The 20,739-nt window shown below is 41.7% G+C and overlaps 1 protein-coding gene across 1 annotated transcript in view; it reads left to right on the forward strand.

Annotated features, from left to right (window-relative positions):
• Positions 1–13,983, forward strand: part of arhgap27l (Rho GTPase activating protein 27, like) — a 58,467-nt gene extending 44,484 nt beyond the window's left edge. Inside the window, exons 18-24 of the mRNA XM_080447066.1 lie at positions 2,746–2,836; positions 7,594–7,704; positions 8,445–8,543; positions 8,737–8,814; positions 9,319–9,453; positions 9,825–9,930; positions 11,690–13,983. Coding sequence (XP_080303192.1) covers positions 2,746–2,836; positions 7,594–7,704; positions 8,445–8,543; positions 8,737–8,814; positions 9,319–9,453; positions 9,825–9,930; positions 11,690–11,870 — 801 coding nt within the window. The 3' untranslated portion in view covers positions 11,871–13,983. The remainder of the gene's footprint in view (positions 1–2,745; positions 2,837–7,593; positions 7,705–8,444; positions 8,544–8,736; positions 8,815–9,318; positions 9,454–9,824; positions 9,931–11,689) is intronic.
• The last annotated feature ends 6,756 nt before the right edge of the window (positions 13,984–20,739 follow it).

Consider the following 20,739-nt stretch of genomic DNA (forward strand, 5'->3'; position numbering starts at 1 on the left):
TGAGTATAAATACTGCATCATATTATTACTAATTTATTTAAAGCTCTACTTGGTCATCTCCCTGCTCACACAAACACATGTTTTAGTTAGAAACATTTTGAACCTCCGTTCTAACACATGGTTGTGTTATACAGTGACTGTACTGTGTAACACATGGTTGTGTTATACAGTGACTGTACTGTGTAACACATGGTTGTGTTATACAGTGACTGTGTAACACATGGTTGTGTTATACAGTGACTGTGTAACACATGGTTGTGTTATACAGTGACTGTGTAACACATGGTTGTGTTATACAGTGACTGTACTGTGTAACACATGGTTGTGTTATACAGTGACTGTACTGTGTAACACATGGTTGTGTTATACAGTGACTGTACTGTGTAACACATGGTTGTGTTATACAGTGACTGTGTAACACATGGTTGTGTTATACAGTGACTGTACTGTGTAACACATGGTTGTGTTATACAGTGACTGTGTAACACATGGTTGTGTTATACAGGGACTGTACTGTGTAACACAGGGTTGTGTTATACAGTGACTGTACTGTGTAACACATGGTTGTGTTATACAGTGACTGTACTGTGTAACACATGGTTGTGTTATACAGTGACTGTGTAACACATGGTTGTGTTATACAGGGACTGTACTGTGTAACACATGGTTGTGTTATACAGTGACTGTACTGTGTAACACATGGTTGTGTTATACAGTGACTGTACTGTGTAACACATGGTTGTGTTATACAGTGACTGTGTAACACATGGTTGTGTTATACAGTGACTGTACTGTGTAACACATGGTTGTGTTATACAGTGACTGTACTGTGTAACACATGGTTGTGTTATACAGTGACTGCACTGTGTAACACATGGTTGTGTTATACAGTGACTGTACTGTGTAACACATGGTTGTGTTATACAGTGACTGCACTGTGTAACACATGGTTGTGTTATACAGTGACTGCACTGTGTAACACATGGTTGTGTTATACAGTGACTGTGTAACACATGGTTGTGTTATACAGTGACTGTACTGTGTAACACATGGTTGTGTTATACAGTGACTGTACTGTATAACACATGGTTGTGTTATACAGTGACTGTACTGTGTAACACATGGTTGTGTTATACAGTGACTGTGTAACACATGGTTGTGTTATACAGTGACTGTACTGTATAACACATGTTTGTGTTATACAGTGACTGTACTGTGTAACACATGGTTGTGTTATACAGTGACTGTGTAACACATGGTTGTGTTATACAGTGACTGTGTAACACATGGTTGTGTTATACAGTGACTGTACTGTGTAACACATGGTTGTGTTATACAGTGACTGTGTAACACATGGTTGTGTTATACAGTGACTGTGTAACACATGGTTGTGTTATACAGTGACTGTGTAACACATGGTTGTGTTATACAGTGACTGTGTAACACATGGTTGTGTTATACAGTGACTGTACTGTGTAACACATGGTTGTGTTATACAGTGACTGTGTAACACATGGTTGTGTTATACAGTGACTGTACTGTGTAACACATGGTTGTGTTATACAGTGACTGTGTAACACATGGTTGTGTTATACGGTGACTGTACTGTGTAACACATGGTTGTGTTATACAGTGACTGTACTGTGTAACACATGGTTGTGTTATACAGTGACTGCACTGTGTAACACATGGTTGTGTTATACAGTGACTGTGTAACACATGGTTGTGTTATACAGTGACTGTACTGTGTAACACATGGTTGTGTTATATAGTGACTGTGTAACACATGGTTGTGTTATACAGTGACTGTACTGTGTAACACATGTTATATAGTGACTGTGTAACACATGGTTGTGTTACACAGTGACTGTACTGTGTAACACATGTTATATAGTGACTGTGTAACACATGGTTGTGTTACACAGTGACTGTGTAACACATGGTTGTGTTATACAGTGACTGCACTGTGTAACACATGTTATACAGTGACTGTACTGTGTTGTACAGTGTACTGTACAGTGTACTGTGTAACACATGTTATACAGTGACTGTGTAACACATGTTATACAGTGTACTGTGTAACACATGTTATACAGTGACTGTGTAACACATGTTATACAGTGACTGTGTAACACATGTTATATAGTGACTGTGTAACACATGTTATACAGTGACTGTGTAACACATGTTATACAGTGACTGTGTAACACATGTTATATAGTGACTGTGTAACACATGTTATACAGTGACTGTGTAACACATGTTATACAGTGACTGTGTAACACATGTTATATAGTGACTGTGTAACACATGTTATATAGTGACTGTGTAACACATGTTATATAGTGACTGTGTAACACATGTTATACAGTGACTGTGTAACACATGTTATATAGTGACTGTGTAACACATGTTATACAGTTACTGTGTAACACATGTTATACAGTGACTGTGTAACACATGTTATATAGTGACTGTAACACATGTTATATAGTGACTGTGTAACACATGTTATACAGTGTACTGTGTAACACATGTTATACAGTGTACTGTGTAACACATGTTATACAGTGACTGTGTAACACATGTTATACAGTGACTGTGTAACACATGTTATACAGTGTACTGTGTAACACATGTTATACAGTGACTGTGTAACAACAGAGATATGGAGGACCAGCAGCATGTGTCAGACTGTATGTTATTATTATATAATATAATATTACATTAATATGTCTGCACTAGGACCAGGAGCATGTGTCAGAGGAGGAGGAGGAGGAAGAGGAGGAAGATGGAGCCTCCTCAGACAAGGAGGATACAGACAGGAAGAGGAGCTGTGAGTAAAATAACCCTAAAACCCTACTAACCAGGGCCGCTTCTCCCTACACGCACACTACGCAGGCTGCGTGGGGCCCCGCCTACCCACCGGAAGAAAAAAAAAACGGACCCAATCCGCCCAGAACCGCAAAAATAAATCGCGCGCGCGCACGGAGGACACATGCACGCGCGCGCAGCGTGCGTGCATGTGTCCTGTATCATGCTTAGGGCCCCTGTGGAGTCTAAAGCGGCACTGCTACTAACTAACCCTAACCTATAACCCTACAACTACCCCTATAACCTTATAAACTAACCCTAACCCTAACACATCAACACATTAAAGGGCCAGCCCACTGTCGTAGAGGTTTGGGTTGTGTAGTTACCTTGATGTCATGATGGAACTCTAAAGGACAAGAAATCTAGAATAATTGCTCCATTGATTAGAAATCAAAATATGCTCCTCTTTGACTTACATTGTACGCTAAAACAGATCTCAAAGTCACTCTTTTAGCACATAAACAAACACAAACAAAGCTGATTCAGACAATATAGAACATCACTAAACCCACTACTTTTTATTTTTTTATAAAAAAGTTAACTTCCTGTTGATTTTACTATTTGAAGATCCGGATCCGCGGATCTAGTCCAGGTTTCTTCTTCAGAGAAATAGTAAAATAAACAGGAAGTAAATTTTTTTATTAAAAAACAAACAGTAGTGGGTTTGGTGATGTTCTATATTGTCTGAATCAGCTTTGTTTGTGTTTGTTTATGTGATAAAAGAGTGACTTTGAGATCTGTTTTACCGTACAATGTCAATGAGGAGCATCTTGCCACATTAAGGGACAGAGAGACAATACGAAACGTTTCTCTCTCTATCACAATGCAGGAGGTGTGTGTGTGTGTGTGTGTCTGTGTCTGTGTCTGTATCTGTGTGTGTGTGTGTGTGTGTGTGTGTGTGTGTGTGTGTCTGTGTCTGTGTCTGTGTGTGTGTGTGTGTGTGTGTGCGTGTGAGTGCGTGCGTGTGAGAGCGGGTGGGAGGGAGGGAAACGGACAGAGAGACGCGACAAAACGTTTCTCTCTATCGCAGGGCTTCTCAAACTTTTTTATACCACGACCCCATATTATTTTATTTTTTTACTTTAAATTTTTAGCCCACGATTTTGTAACCCCATTTTTTACACCCAGTGCCAATTGTCTATGTAATCCTGGGCACTACACTCCCTCTGCCAACTTAGGGAGGGGCCGAGCTCATGCCTCCTTCAATGCATGAGAGCCAACTGACCTTCTTGTCACCTGACAGGGAGGAGTTTCCCTGGTTGGACGTAGCGTGTGGAAGGAACACGTTATTCCAACCAGTTCCTTTCCCCTCCATCAGGCGCCCCGGCTGGCCAGGGGGAGGCAGTATAGAGACCAGGATTACTGCATGTTTTTGTGAGGGTACCTACCCTAGGGAACACCCATCCCTCATAACCCATATTATGAGGGATTTATTTTGGCATAAGTATATTTTGATGCCAATACTTTTGTACTTTTGCCATAAATGAGCGTGCCTTGTTTCATAGACTGTAAGTGTTGCTCGCTCTCTCTCTCTCTCTCTCTCCATTTATTATTATAATGACCATGTGCGAATGCGCGATGACGTCATCGTACCTACAATAGAAATGTGATAAGTAGTATACGCTAGCCTAAGTTTTACTGTGTCTGGTACCAATACAAAGAAGAAACTGGTCTGAACTTGTAGATCTGCTACTTTCGCATTAAAACGGCGATAACAAAGGAATGCAGGCCTGCACCGCATACAACGCTGCCTGGCCAGGACTCGGTGCGTTGCTTCCCGGCCTGCCTACGACCGACAGACCTCCACCGCGGAGGAGGATTTTCTCCTCCCCATGCCCACCAGGGGAAGCTCTGCCCCGGGTAGTGGAGCCGGGCGGCCCCTGGTCCATGCCCGGGTAGGCTGCCCCAACGCTCCTGATTTCGTGTATAGAGGGGCGGGTGTATAGAGCCGGCGAGAGATTGCGCCTGATCCCATTGGTTCACCGATCTGTCCGTCAACCCCCGCCCCGTTAACACAACATTACGAGCGACGCCCACTGCACTCTGGTTGGTTGGGAAATGAAACACTTCCTCATACCGAGTACACCGACGCGCTGGGCCAGGCTTTTATTTTTTAGCAAAACTAAACAATAAAAGCCTGGAGATCGAGGCTAATGCCCGGGCGTAGGCAGGAACCACTTTGCGCATGTCAAAAGTTATATTCAGAATGAATGCTTTGGTCATGTAAACAAGGAATACTTTTATTCAGGTCCCATGTAAACAGGTGAATGGAACAGATTCCTCTATTCTGAATGAGTTCATTCTGAATGAGTTAATTCTGAATGAATACATGATGTCCATGTAACCGCAGCCATTGCCTTCTGCCATTTACTGTGTTGTGACAAAATGCACATTATATTTATTATATTTATCTGCTTGATCTATGGGTGTTACTATGTCTGATTGATATGTGACATCTGACCTATCTATGCATGTTATTATATACGTGTGATATGTAACATGTTGGACACTGTGAAATATATGAACATTTCCTATTCACGTGAGGTAATGGGTCCGATCACTGGGGTGATTGAGTGATTGATGCCACACTCTACTTGACAAATAGAGGGTGTGGTGCGCGCAGAACTCAGATCATACAAACCTGTGTAGCAGATGCGACAGGAGAGGGATAGAGGAGATCTCCTCCAGGCGCCAGTATTACTGAGTTTAAGTTAAAAGTTTGAACACAATAGTAAGCTGCAGCCAACAACAAGGAACTTCGAGCCCAGCGGACTCGCGGAGGAAAGGACCTACCGGTGCTGCCGGGGAACTCGAGCGCTGTAGTGTTTGTGTACGAGATGCCGGTCGGTGTTGGAGTCGGGAGGAGCCGAGGCCGGTGAGACAAACCCAAGCGTCCAGTTTCTTTATGGATTACAATATATAGGGGTACCCCGCCCGAACTTTAGTTATTATTTGGACGCCAGTGCGGAAGATCATTTACGTTTTCGTTTGGATATAAGGACACACTAGACATTCCCGAGACCACGGTTACACAAGAGGCCGTTCGGACGTTAAAGAGGAATTGTTTATTATTGTTTGTCAAGCGAGTAGGCGACTGTCCGCGCGGTGCTCTGAATAAGTGACTGAAGTTGTAACTTTGTATATTGTTCACGGGTGCATCTGTGATGTGAGGGGTTCGTGAGAGGGACATTTGGGTTGTTGATTTGTGTGTTTGTTTGTTTACTAGGGAAAGAGATAGGGACAGAAGTGACTTAGAGCCTTTATTTATGATTTGTTTGGCCATTTGGTAATGGCATTTATTATTTTGTGGCTTAAATAAATTCACTTAAATTAAATCCTGCCGATCCTGTTGATTTTCCTTTTAGTTAATAATTTCCCCTTAAGAGTAAAAGGGCGATTGTTACAGTGTTAATCAGCAAAATAGGTACAGCTGGTCAGATTTATATAACAACCCTGCCTGACTAGACTAGGCTACTGCAAGGGTGTACTCAATGAACACTAATTGCATTCATCACAGTCCCCTTCACGTTGGTCGAAACTCTTTTTCTTATTTTTACATTTAAAAAAAAAAAAAAGACACTTTCTTTGGTTGCCAATGAGAGGGGGGGGGGGGAGAGGGACAGAGAGACAGACAGAAAAATGCGTGCACACCACCACGTTGCCATGTATGCTAATTATAAGCAGTGTTGCCATGTCCACTGACTATAAGCAACTTTGGCCTACTTTTACAAAATGGTCTCTCTCACACTGTGAGGTGACTATGAAGTGGATCTGCGCTGCGAAGTGGGCGCTTTGTCACGCTAGACCTTCTAGTATTTTGAATTATCAATTTCTAATCAATGGAGCAATTCTTTTCTTCTTGTTCACCTTTGGAGTTCCATCATTGCATCAAGGTAACTACAACCCAAAGCTCTACCTGGTGGTCTTTGTCCTTTAACACATCAACACATCAACACATGAACAACACATCAACACATCAACACAACAACACAACACAACAACACAACAACACAACACATGAACACATCAACACATCAACACATCAACACGATGTGCACATCAACACATCAACACATGAACACATGAACACATCAACACATCAACACATGAACACATGAACACATCAACACGATGTGCACATCAACACATGAACACATCAACACATCAACACATCAACACATCAACACATCAACACATCAACACGAGAACACGAGAACACGAGAACACGATGTGCACATCAACACATCAACACATGAACACATGAACACATCAACACATCAACACATCAACACATCAACACATCAACACATCAACACATCAACACATCAACACATGAACACATGTACACACATCAACAACACATCAACACGATGTGCACCACGGCTGCACCTCAACATTACTCCACTGTGTGGAAAGTGAGATTATAGACTCAGCGTTTCCTGTTCATTAAACAATGAACAAAGAATGTCTGTTCATTAGGTGTGTAACGATTTGTCGTGAGACGATTAAATCAGCTACAGACAGATTTAACTCTTTGTGTTCTGATGAACAGATTTAACTCTTTGTGTTCTGATGAACAGATTTAACTCTTTGTGTTCTGATGAACAGATTTAACTCTTTGTGTTCTGATGAACAGATTTAACTCTTTGTGTTCTGATGAACAGATTTAACTCTTTGTGTTCTGATGAACAGATTTAACTCTTTGTGTTCTGGTAACAGCTACCAGGAGTACATCAGACTCAGACCAGGGCAGAGTGAGGAGCAAACTGAAGAGATTCCTGCAGAGAAGACCAACCCTGCAGTCTGTGAAGGAGAAAGGATACATCAGAGGTATTTAATACAGCTTTAATACAGCTTTAACACATTGTGTGCCGAAAACGGTCCGGACCGTTTTTGAACTATTTGGGATCTTTGGGATCATCCAAGGAGTCGCTGAGAAGGAGAGGCCGGATGTGGATCCATGTCAAAAATCCTTCCGGTCGGCCTTTCCTATGTTAACTCCTTGACTAAAAGCTTAATATCTCCATTTCTTTTTAACGTGGTGGAACTGAGCCGTTTCCGATCGGCGATCACTCTGCAATGGAGGATCGCGTTAGAAATATTATTGTTCCAGGCGTTAGTCGGGACCCTCCGCCGTCTCGCACGCACGCTTTGTTTACATGCACTTCCGCGTCGGGGCTTCTACAGCACGAAACGTATCAACGTAAGTGGATGGAAGAAATGCAGGCACTGAACGTACAGTATTTTAATAAACCTCTGGCACACAATGTGTTAATACAGCAAAGAGGTCTTTATTTAACCCTTTCTCTATAATGACCCTCTTATTACTCTGCTACTTAATTACATACATTCATAAATTGACACAAAAGTATCAACAGTCAGAATGATTTATTGCTCACGGTAATGAAAGTATCATTTATTCCAGGTGTGTCGGCTCAGAAAACAACAGGAAGTGATCAAATAAGAATCAATATCCTGTTGGTGTGTATTTATCACCTAATGTTACCTAACATCCTGGAGTTTAACCTGTGTGTGTGTGTGTGTGTGTGTGTGTGTGTGTGTGTGTGTAGACAATGTGTTTGGCTGTCATCTGGACACATTGTGTCACAGGGAGAACACAACGGTGCCAAAGTTTGTGGGGAAATGTATCAAAACCATCGAGAAGAGAGGTAACACACACACACACACACACACACACACACACACACACACACACACACACACACACAGACAGACAGACACACACAAGCCAAATATAGTATATATGTACTAGAGTTCTCACAACCTATGTCGCACCGCCGATCCAATATGCCCATATATGGAGATATCTGATGTCATCTGTGTGTGTGTGTGTGTGTGTAGGTCTAGATGTTGATGGGATCTACAGGGTCAGTGGGAATCTTGCTGTGATCCAGAGACTACGACACAAAGCTGACCACGGTAACACACACACACACACACACACACACACACACACACACACACACACACACACACACACACACACACACACACACACACACACTTAAACTGGGGACCCGGCACCCTGACAAGCACGTGTGTTTACCTTGTTTATTGTATATAGTATTATATTGTTATATTATTATTATATATCGTTATATTAAATACATTCTATGTAAGTGTTTACCTTGTAAGTCACTCTGGATAACAGTCTGATAAATTAATATAGTCAAATGTAAGATGTGTTTGTAGAGCATCTCTCTAAAGCATCATGTGACTAATTCAATATTATTGTAAAAAAAAAGAAAAGACAATACAACCATCACCATTCAGCCAATCACAATACAGGACAACTAAGAGACAATACATAGAGCTGAGCTATGAAGCCTGAAGTTAAACGTCTGTCTGTCTGTCTGTCTGTCTGTCTGTCTGTCTGTCTGTCTGTCTGTCTGTCTGTCTGTCTGTCTGTCTGTCTGTCTGTAGAAGACAACCTGAACCTGGATGATGGACAGTGGGATGAGGTTCATGTCATCACAGGAGCTCTGAAGCTGTTCTTCAGAGAACTTCCTGAACCGCTGTTCCCCTTCGCCAGCTTTGACAAGTTTATATCAGCTATACGTACGATTAATGTTTATTAATATGTTTAATAACAAGTTTATATCAGCTATACATACAATTAATGTTTATTAATATGTTTAATAACAATTTTATATCAGCTATACGTACGATTAATGTTTATTAATGTTTAATAACAAGTTTATATCAGCTATACGTACGATTAATGTTTATTAATATGTTTAATAACAAGTTTATATCAGCTATACGTACGATTATTGTTTAATAATATGTTTATAGCAGCTATATGTAAGATTATTGTTCATATTAGGTGTTTAACAAAAAAAAGACAATTAACACGATGACTGTTACAGAGTTACCAGAATATAACCAGATTTAATATTGAATGTAATATTTAATGTAATTTGTTACAGAGTTACCAGAGTACAACCAGAGGGTTTCATACATGAAGGATTTGGTCAGAACTCTTCCTCTCCCGAACTACAAGACTATGGAAGTACTGTTTACACACCTCCTCAAGTTAGTACACACACACACACACACACACACACACACACACACACACACACACACACACACACACACCACACCACACCACACCACACCACACCACACCACACCACACACACACACATCTACATAACCAACACACTCCCCAAAATGCATATAGTGACTCCTTGGGAGTGACATCCTAAGGAGTCACCCTTTGACTTCTTGGGGTGAGAATGACATAACCGTATCGGCATAGAAACACAAAGTAAATACATTGAACAGCTTTGTTCCCATTGGACATTTAATCATATACCGCTGATGGACAGGGACATCCCCAGTTGGTGTTTTTCTACGTTGATAAGGCCCTTAATTAAGATGTTTAATGAATTAAGATAAAACACCACACTGCATAGCAACCAGGTCAGAGGTGCCAGTTTGATGTTGCTCTGCACTTAAAGGGGTAGTTCACCCCCAAAATAACTTTTTTTCTATTGATTACTCACCCCATGGAGCCTTGAATTCATGGATATTTTTTTTTTTTTGTCGCATTCCTTCCTTTATTATTTGATTATAATAAATGTGTCCCCATTGATTCCGGTAGGAGACACAAATGCATTTGTGTCTCCTACAGGAATCAATGGGGACAAATTTATTAAAATCAAATTATTGGCTTAGGAATGTGACAAAAACTAAAAAATATCTATGAATTCAAGGCTCCAGGTGGTGAGGAATCAATAGAAAAAAAGTTATTTTGGGGGTGAACTACCCCTTTAAAGTGATGGATCTGATATAGCTTGTGAGGCACTATTAGTACACTATCAGTATTAACCATTTATTGCAATGATATTGCATTCTGTTGGCTGTGATACTCAATGTACACATTATTATGCAAGGGATAATGTACGGGGAGGTGGTCATTATTGACATGGTGTGTTTGTTTACATGGCTGTCATGTTGGATAAAGCATAAAACCAAGCAGCGCAGGTTGATATGAGCAGGTGCTCTGAGTCTTTAATTAGTCATGTTGATATGAGCAGGTGCTCTGAGTCTTTAATTAGACAGGTTGATATGAGCAGGTGCTCTGAGTCTTTAATTAGACAGGTTGATATGAGCAGGTGCTCTGAGTCTTTGATTAGACAGGTTGATATGAGCAGGTGTTCTGAGTCTTTGATTAGACAGGTTGATATGAGCAGGTGCTCTGAGTCTTTGATTAGACAGGTTGATATGAGCAGGTGTTCTGAGTCTTTGATTAGACAGGTTGATATGAGCAGGTGTTCTGAGTCTTTGATTAGACAGGTTGATATGAGCAGGTGTTCTGAGTCTTTGATTAGACAGGTTGATATGAGCAGGTGCTCTGAGTCTTTGATTAGACAGGTTGATATGAGCAGGTGTTCTGAGTCTTTTATTAGACAGGTTGATATGAGCAGGTGCTCTGAGTCTTTGATTAGACAGGTTGATATGAGCAGGTGTTCTGAGTCTTTGATTAGACAGGTTGATATGAGCAGATGCTCTTGAGTCTTTGATTAGACAGCGGTCTGTTATAGAGCTCATCGGTCATTATCATTGACCAATCAGAATCAAGCATTCAACCAAGCCGTGTAATAATTTGTGATAGTATATTGTTTAGACTGATGTATGCATCAGTAGCCGGATGGCCACAGTAGCCGGATGTTTGTTTGTGTTTCCATGGTTACAGAGTGATTCACCATGGCGACAGTAACAGGATGTTGTTTGTGTTTCCATGGCAACAGTAACAGGGTGTTTGTTTGTGTTTTCATGGTTACAGGGTGATTCACCATGGCGATAGTAACAGGATGTCGGTCCAGAGCGTTGCCATAGTGTTTGGCCCCACGTTGCTCCGCCCCCAGACTGAGACAGCCAATCCCACGGTCTACATGGTGTTCCAGAACCAGATCGTAGAACTTCTGCTCAACGAGTTCCACACCGTCTTCTGTCACTCCTCTTAGAACCTCCTACACCCTCATGTCACTCCTACACCCTCTTAGAACCTCCTGTCACTCCTCTTAGAACCTCCTAGACCCTCATGTCACTCCTACACCCTCTTAGAACCTCCTAGTCCCTTATGTCACTCCTACACCCTCTTAGAACCTTCTGTCACTCCTCTTAGAACCTTCTGTCACCCCTCTTAGAACCTTCTGTCACCCCTCTTTGTTGGACTCACCTGGAACTGTGTTAGTTTGTTTGTTTGTTTGTTTGTTTGTTTGTTGTGTGGACCTCTGGAACTCTGTCTGAACACAGAACCTTCTGTTTTCTTCTAGAACCATCATCTGGAAAAAAATGTATTCGAACCATCTGGAACCTTTATTAGAACCCGGGACATTGAACATTTCCCTTTAACCCTGTGAGTTCCACAGTATGTTCTGTGACATGTTGAAGCCTCATGAGCCAGCAGCTTGTTTTCTTTTCTTTTTATTCATGTTTTACTTCATCTGGAGATCAGTCCAGATGTTTTATAAATCTACTTCTATATACATCCTCAAGTCTTTATTTTTGTAATCTGAATTTAACACTGGAGTCTAGTTTATTTTCTTTATTTGCTTCTTTGTTAACTTTATTTCATCATAAGAAGTGTGACTTACATTCACCAGTACAACCACAGTGTGTTACTGTTGTACTGGGAGCTGACCAGTACAACCACAGTGTGTTACTGTTGTACTGGGAGCTGACCAGTACAACCACAGTGTGTTACTGTTGTACTGGGAGCTGACCAGTACAACCACAGTGTGTTACTGTTGTACTGGGAGCTGACTGACTCATGAAACACTAGTGAACACTAGGAAATATTAGGGAATATTGGGGAATATTGGGGAATATTAGGAAATATTAGAGCGCACTAGAGAAGACTAGTGAAGACTAGGAAGGTGCGCTCAGTAGAGCACAAATCTCTGCCAGGAGGCGTGGCAGAGATAACATGCACGTGGAAGCATGGTAGGAAACATGTTAGGAAACATGCTAGGCAATCCAGTAAATGCTAGGAAATCTAGTAAACATTAGGAAACATCATAGGAAACATCATAGGAAACATGCTAGGAAATCTAGGAAACATGCTAGGAAATCTAGTAAACATGCTAGGAAACACTTTATGAATTATTTAGAACAAACCACTGCCTTATGTTTTATTTGTAATCTTTTATAAAAAAAAAGAATACATTAAAAAAAATGTATTTTATTATTTTTAATGATTTGATTCTATTTGTATTTTATTATTTTTAATGTTTTTATTTTGTTTGTATTTTATTATTTTTAATGGGCGATGGGAATTATTTCTTTCTTAGAAACAAAATATCTATTGACAGATTTTATAAAAATGTAAAATAGCTTGTGTCTATGTGGCTTAAAGGGATAGTTCAACCCAAAAACTTTTTTCTATTGGTTAGTCGCCCCATAGAGACTTCATGGATATTTTTTAGTTTTTGTCTCATTCCTAAGACAATAATGTCTTGTGTCTCCTACCGGTCTGCTGGTCATCAAATGATTGTCTTAGGAATGAGACAAAAACTTTATGTTTATGTTTCTATGTGGCTTAATGCCCCAACAAGAACAATATTATAGTTTATGTTTCTATGTGTCTTAATGACCCAACAAGAACAATATTATAGTTTGTTTCTATGTGTATTAATGCCCCAACAAGAACAATATTATAGTTTATGTTTCTATGTGTCTTAATGCCCCAACAAGAACAATATTATAGTTTATGTTTCTATGTGTCTTAATGACCCAACAAGAACAATATTATAGTTTATGTTTCTATGTGTCTTAATGACCCAACAAGAACAATATTATAGTTTATGTTTCTATGTGTCTTAATGACCCAACAAGAACAATATTATAGTTTATGTTTCTATGTGTCTTAATGACCCAACAAGAACAATATTATAGTTTATGTTTCTATGTGTATTAATGACCCAACAAGAACAATATTATAGTTTATGTTTCTATGTGTCTTAATGACCCAACAAGAACAATATTATAGTTTATGTTTCTATGTGTCTTAATGACCCAACAAGAACAATATTATAGTTTATGTTTCTATGTGTCTTAATGACCCAACAAGAACAATATTATAGTATGTTTCTATGTGTCTTAATGACCCAACAAGAACAATATTATAGTATGTTTCTATGTGTCTTAATGCCCCAAAGATATATCATTAAACCAAAGTGATTATTCTCCATATGACTCTTTACATAAGAGGCTATTTTACGGTTCTTCTATTAAACATAAGATCATTTCTGTGAACATAATTGTCTTTTGTTTTTACTCTTTTACCTCTTTTTACCTCTTTTCACCCATTTTTACCTCTTTTTACCCCATTTGACCTCTTTTTACCTCTTTTTACCTATTCTTACCTATTTTTACCTCTTTATGCCTGTCTTTATGCCAATTAATTCCTCCCCACACACGTGTGTGTGTTATGAAGCTGTCTAGAGCTATAGACTGGCCAGTCTCCTCATCCATAGCGGCCTTCGGTCAAAAAGTTCATAGAGAGCAAGGGTGGCAGTTCACAGGTTCTTTATATAGTTTGCACACACAGGTACAGGTCAGAATAGTAGTAGTTTCTGTAGATATAACAAACAAGAATACAACACAGTTCTCTGTAAGCAACATCATACAGGCATATCATATAGACTTGCATTAGCTTAGTGATCAACCATGTGCTAAACAAACAAATCAGCTAGCATCAACCATGTGCCAAACAAACAAATCAGCTAGCATCAACCATGTGCTAAACAAACAAATCAGCTAGCATCAACCATGTGCTAAACAAACAAATCAGCTAGCATCAACCATGTGCTAAACAAACAAATCAGCTAGCATCAACCAAAGGTAGCTGGTAGAATGAAATAAACATCCACAGGTGTGATAGAAATAGTCAATGGTGCTTAACAAAGGCATACATGTAAACTCAACAAACTTACACAAGCATTCACTCATCTGACTGTCTCATCTGACCGTCTGATGCAAAAGGGTAGGTAAATGGGTGCAGCACATACTTATAGACAAGGCAAAGGCCCCTTAGGTGTCCTACACACTGCCTGACTGAAATAACATAATATGTATATATTGCATCACACAACACCACCTACTGGTGGGAAGGGGGAATTCTGCACAGCCGCCCCCATAATAGCAGGGCTATTATGTAATGTCCCAGAATTCTGTGTTCCAGGAGTAGTCCCTTGGCTGCCGTCATCTGGTATGGCTGGCAGTCGGACCAGCCGCGCCACAGGGCGTAGATAGATGTGGTCCTTGACCTTCACCTCTGCCGATCAGACACATCCATCTGAGCTGAAGATCAGCTTAACTACTCTTCCGATGGGCCAGTGAGCACGTTGTAGCTGCGGGTCGACAATCATGACCACATCGTCCATTGCCAGATTGTCAGTAGGGTTGCGCCACTTTTGTCTGACCTGAAGGGTAGGTAAGTATCCACGGATGAATTGCAACCAGAAGTGGTCCGCTATCATCTGGCTGTGTCGCCATCTCCTCTTGGTGAGAACATCAGGTGCATAGGACACCTGTGGCAGTGAAGCGTCTCGCCGCCCCATTAGCAACACACTTGGTGTCACCGGGTCAGGATCCGCCACATCGGAGGACACATAACCAAGCGGCTTGGCATTGAGGATGCCCTCGACCTCGATCAGAACTGTGAGTAGGACGTCCTCAGACACTGCTTGGCCACCTATCACCGCTTGCAGAGCCCTCTTGACTGAGCGAATCTCCCGCTCCCAAATCCCGCCGAAGTGCGGTGCTGCAGGTGGATTGAACTTGAATGTTATCTGGTGTGCAGCCAGACCCTCCCGCAGCTGCGGCTCCATTGCTGCGAAGGCCTCCTTCAGTTCTCTCTCCGCACCCTTGAAATTTGTTCCTTGGTCCGAATAGATTTCCGACGGGGTACCTCTGCGGGCAATGAAACGCCTCATGGCGAGGAGAAAGGCGTCGGCGTCCATGCTGTTGAGCAGGTCCAGATGCACGCACCTCGTAGTGAGGCACTTAAAGATCAAGCCCCAGCGTTTCTCGTTGCGTCGTCCGATCTTCACGAGATAAGGCCCAAAACGATTAACGCCCGTTGAGTAGAAGGGAGGCTTGAACAGCCGCAGACGGGTAGGAGGTAGATCGGCCATAATGGGGACTGACGGCTGCCCTCTCCACTTCCGGCATCCTACACATGTCTTCTGGTGGTGTTTGATCGCCTGCCGGCCACGCAGCACCCAATATTGGCGTCGAAGTTCGGCAAAGACCCGGTCGGGTCCTGGATGAAGCAGGCGGACATCCATATCTCTGATGAGAAGATTGGTCACTGCGTGGTGAGGCTCCAGAACAAAGGGATGAATGTCAACGGAGCAGGGGTTTTCCATGCATCGGAAGCGGCCCCCAACACGGATAAGGCCGGTTGTAGAGTCCCACTCTGGGGAAAGAGAGCTTAGTCGGCTGCTGCACGACACTGGCTTCCCAGTCTGGAGAACTCTGACCTCTTCCAGGAAGCTGTCTGCTTGACAAGCTCTTAACAGATGGAGCTCAGCATTCCGGAGATCTGATGGGGCTACAGCAGGGTCAGTCCCCGCCGCCCCGTGCAAGGAGTGATGAGTGGCATTGACCAGGTCTGCCCAGGTGTTAAACTGGGTTGCATCTGGGATGGGAATTGCTTTAGTCATATGAGTGAGCCCACAGAACGTACTTCGTTTGAGCTCATCCGCATCCTCCTGCTCAATGTAGATGGGCGATGAAGGCCAATGGTCCGGCGAATTACGGAGAAACACTGGGCCTTCAATCCAGCGGTTTGGGAGTGCGAGTTCAGCCAAGGTCTTCCCTCGGGTGACGTCATCTGCTGGGTTGCTGGGAGAGTCCACATACCTCCACTCATCGTCCTGGGTGAGCTCCTGCATTTCAGAGACTCTGGTGCCCACAAACACCTTAAACCTGCAGGACTCAGATTTCAGCCAATGGAGAACTGTCGTCGAATCCGTCCAGAGGAAAGTCTTGGTGATGTAGAATTAGCTCTCTGAGTTAGAGTTAGCTCTCTGTGGATCAGGGTGGATAGCTGGGCTCCTGTCAATGCCGCACACAGCTCTAAACGTGGAATCGACAGCTGCCGCTTAGGAGCCACCCGATACCGGGCCATCACAAAGGCAACATGAATGTCGTTTTAACTTTCCAGGGTCAGATACGCGACTGAACCATACGCCTGCTCAGAGGCATCACAGAAGACATGAAGGTTGTAGGCTTTGGCTTGAGTTGACTTCTCTGAAGGGGCATAGGTTCGTGGCAGCGATATCTTTGACAACTCTGGTAGTTCTTGTTCCCAGCGGGTCCAGGCCTCCAAGAGGTCGGGTGGAAGGTTAGGGTCATCCCAGCCTCTCCCTTTTGCCCACAGCCTCTGAACGAGGACTTTGGCCCGCGTAGTGAACGGGAGGATTACACCCAATGGGTCATACTGACTTGACAGCACACGGTATATGTTCCGCATGTCTCTCCACAGGTCTGCACTTGTAACTTAATCTGTCGGTGCGGCAGTGCCAACTCAGACCTAAGGCGGGCTCCTGAGGGTCAGTATGCTTCTCCATGATCCACAACTCAATGGACTCTGACTTGGCGGTGGATGGTAGATGGGCGACCGTGGAGGGATCATTACTCGCCCACTGCCGGATCTCGAACCCTCCATCCGTGAGAACTTGCCGGATCTTGTCCACCAGGTGCTTGGCGGCTTCAGCAGTCGGGAAACTCTGAAGACGGTTATCCAAATAGAATGACTGCTCCAGACACTGAAGCACGTCTTCGTTCCCCTTCTTGTGATCCTTTAGATCCTTGAAGGATCCGGCTCTCGAAGGACCAATGTTAAATAATGAAGCTGTCTAGAGCTATAGACTGGCCAGTCTCCTCATCCACAGCGGCCTTCGGTCAAAAAGTTCACAGAGAGCAAGGGTGGCAGTTCACAGGTTCTTTATAGTTTGCACACACAGGTACAGGTCAGAATAGTAGTAGTTTCTGTAGATATAACAAACAAGAATACAACACAGTTCTCTGTAAGCAACATCATACAGGCATAGCATATAGACTTGCATTAGCTTAGTGATCAACCATGTGCTAAACAAACAAATCAGCTAGCATCAACCATGTGCTAAACAAACAAATCAGCTAGCATCAACCAAAGGTAGCTGGTAGAATGAAATAAACATCCACAGGTGTGATAGAAATAGTCAATGGTGCTTAACAAAGGCATATATGTAAACTCAACAAACTTACACGAGCATTCACTCATCTGACTGTCTCATCTGACTGTCTGATGCAAAAGGGTATAAATGGGTGCAGCACATACTTATAGACAAGGCAAAGGCCCCTTAGGTGTCCTACACACTGCCTGACTGAAATAACATAATATGTATATATTGCATCACACAACACCACCTACTGGTGGGAAGGGGGAATTCTGCACAGCCGCGTTTCCCAAAGAGATGCGTAGAGATGCTGCGTAGGTCCTACGAAGGGTCTTAACGTGCGTCCACACAGGCTGCGCAGTACCTTAGCAGGCACGTAAGAGCCGGGTTTTCCTAAAGCGATTTCAGGTTGTGCGTAGCCGACGCAACTTGTAATGCATTCATTACTTTATATTTTAGTAATGAATGCATTTCAAATATGATTATTTTGGGGGGACCACATTTAAAATATTATTAATTTGGGGGGTCCGCAGTTCAAATATGATTATTTTGGGGGGTCCCCATTTCAAATATGATTATTTTGGGGGGACCACATTTCAAATATTATTAATTTGGGGGGTCCGCAGTTCAAATATGAATATTTTGGGCGGTCGTGGCCTGAAAAGTTTGAGAACCCTTGATCTTTGTCATCATGCAGTACGTTTGCGTTTACAGGAATCATCCCAAGCATGATTGACTGACCTTCATGAAACTCCATCCTGCGCTGGAGAGTGTCATTGCAATGTCACTGGTGTGTCTTTATTCTATCACTGTCACTGGTGTTTCTTTATTCTATCACTGTCATTGGTGTTGTCTTTATTCTATCAATGTCACTGGTGTTGTCTTTATTCTATCAGTGTCACTGGTGTTGTCTTTATTCTATCAGTGTCACTGGTGTTTCTTTATTCTATCACTGTCACTGGTGTTTCTTTATTCTATCACTGTCACTGGTGTTGTCTTTATTCTATCAATGTCACTGGTGTTGTCTTTATTCTATCAGTGTCACTGGTGTTGTCTTTATTCTATCAGTGTCACTGGTGTTTCTTTATTCTATCACTGTCACTGGTGTTGTCTTTATTCTATCAGTGTCACTGGTGTTGTCTTTATTCTATCAGTGTCACTGGTGTTGTCTTTATTCTATCAGTCACTGGTGTTGTCTTTATTCTATCAGTCACTGGTGTTGTCTTTATTCTATCAATGTCACTGGTGTTGTCTTTATTCTATCAGTCACTGGTGTTGTCTTTATTCTATCAGTGTCACTGGTGTTGTCTTTATTCTATCAGTGTCACTGGTGTTTCTTTATTCTATCAATGTCACTGGTGTTGTCTTTATTCTATCAGTCACTGGTGTTGTCTTTATTCTATCAGTGTCACTGGTGTTGTCTTTATTATATCAATGTCACTGGTGTTTCTTTATTCTATCAATGTCACTGGTGTTTCTTTATTCTATCACTGTCACTTGTGTTGTCTTTATTATATCAATGTCACTGGTGTTTCTTTATTCTATCAATGTCACTGGTGTTTCTTTATTCTATCACTGTCACTTGTGTTGTCTTTATTCTATCAGTGTCACTGGTGTTGTCTTTATTCTATCAATGTCACTGGTGTTTCTTTATTCTATCACTGTCGTTGGTGTTGTCTTTATTCTATCAATGTCACTGGTGTTGTCTTTATTCTATCACTGTCACTGGTGTTGTCTTTATTCTATCAATGTCACTGGTGTTGTCTTTATTCTATCACTGTCACTGGTGTTGTCTTTATTCTATCAATATCACTGGTGTTGTCTTTATTCTATCAATGTCACTGGTGTTGTCTTTATTCTATCACTGTCACTGGTGTTGTCTTTATTCTATCAATGTCACTGGTGTTTCTTTATTCTATCAATGTCACTGGTGTTTCTTTATTCTATCAATGTCACTGGTGTTGTCTTTATTCTATCACTGTCACTGGTGTTGTCTTTATTCTATCAATATCACTGGTGTTGTCTTTATTCTATCAATGTCACTGGTGTTGTCTTTATTCTATCACTGTCACTGGTGTTGTCTTTATTCTATCAATGTCACTGGTGTTTCTTTATTCTATCAATGTCACTGGTGTTTCTTTATTCTATCAATGTCACTGGTGTTTCTTTATTCTATCAATGTCACTGGTGTTGTCTTTATTCTATCAGTGTCACTGGTGTTTCTTTATTCTATCACTGTCATTGGTGTTGTCTTTATTCTATCAATGACACTGGTGTTGTCTTTATTCTATCAGTCACTGGTGTTGTCTTTATTCTATCAGTGTCACTGGTGTTTCTTTATTCTATCAATGTCACTGGTGTTGTCTTTATTCTATCAGTCACTGGTGTTGTCTTTATTCTATCAGTCACTGGTGTTTCTTTATTCTATCAGTCACTGGTGTTGTCTTTATTCTATCAATGTCACTGGTGTTTCTTTATTCTATCACTGTCATTGGTGTTGTCTTTATTCTATCAATGTCACTGGTGTTGTCTTTATTCTATCAATGTCACTGGTGTTGTCTTTATTCTATCAATGTCACTGGTGTTGTCTTTATTCTATCACTGTCACTGGTGTTGTCTTTATTCTATCAATGTCACTGGTGTTGTCTTTATTCTATCAATG

Source organism: Gymnoscopelus braueri (assembly GCF_963280865.1).
Source record: "Gymnoscopelus braueri genome assembly, chromosome: 13".
NCBI classification, from domain to species: domain Eukaryota; kingdom Metazoa; phylum Chordata; class Actinopteri; order Myctophiformes; family Myctophidae; genus Gymnoscopelus; species Gymnoscopelus braueri.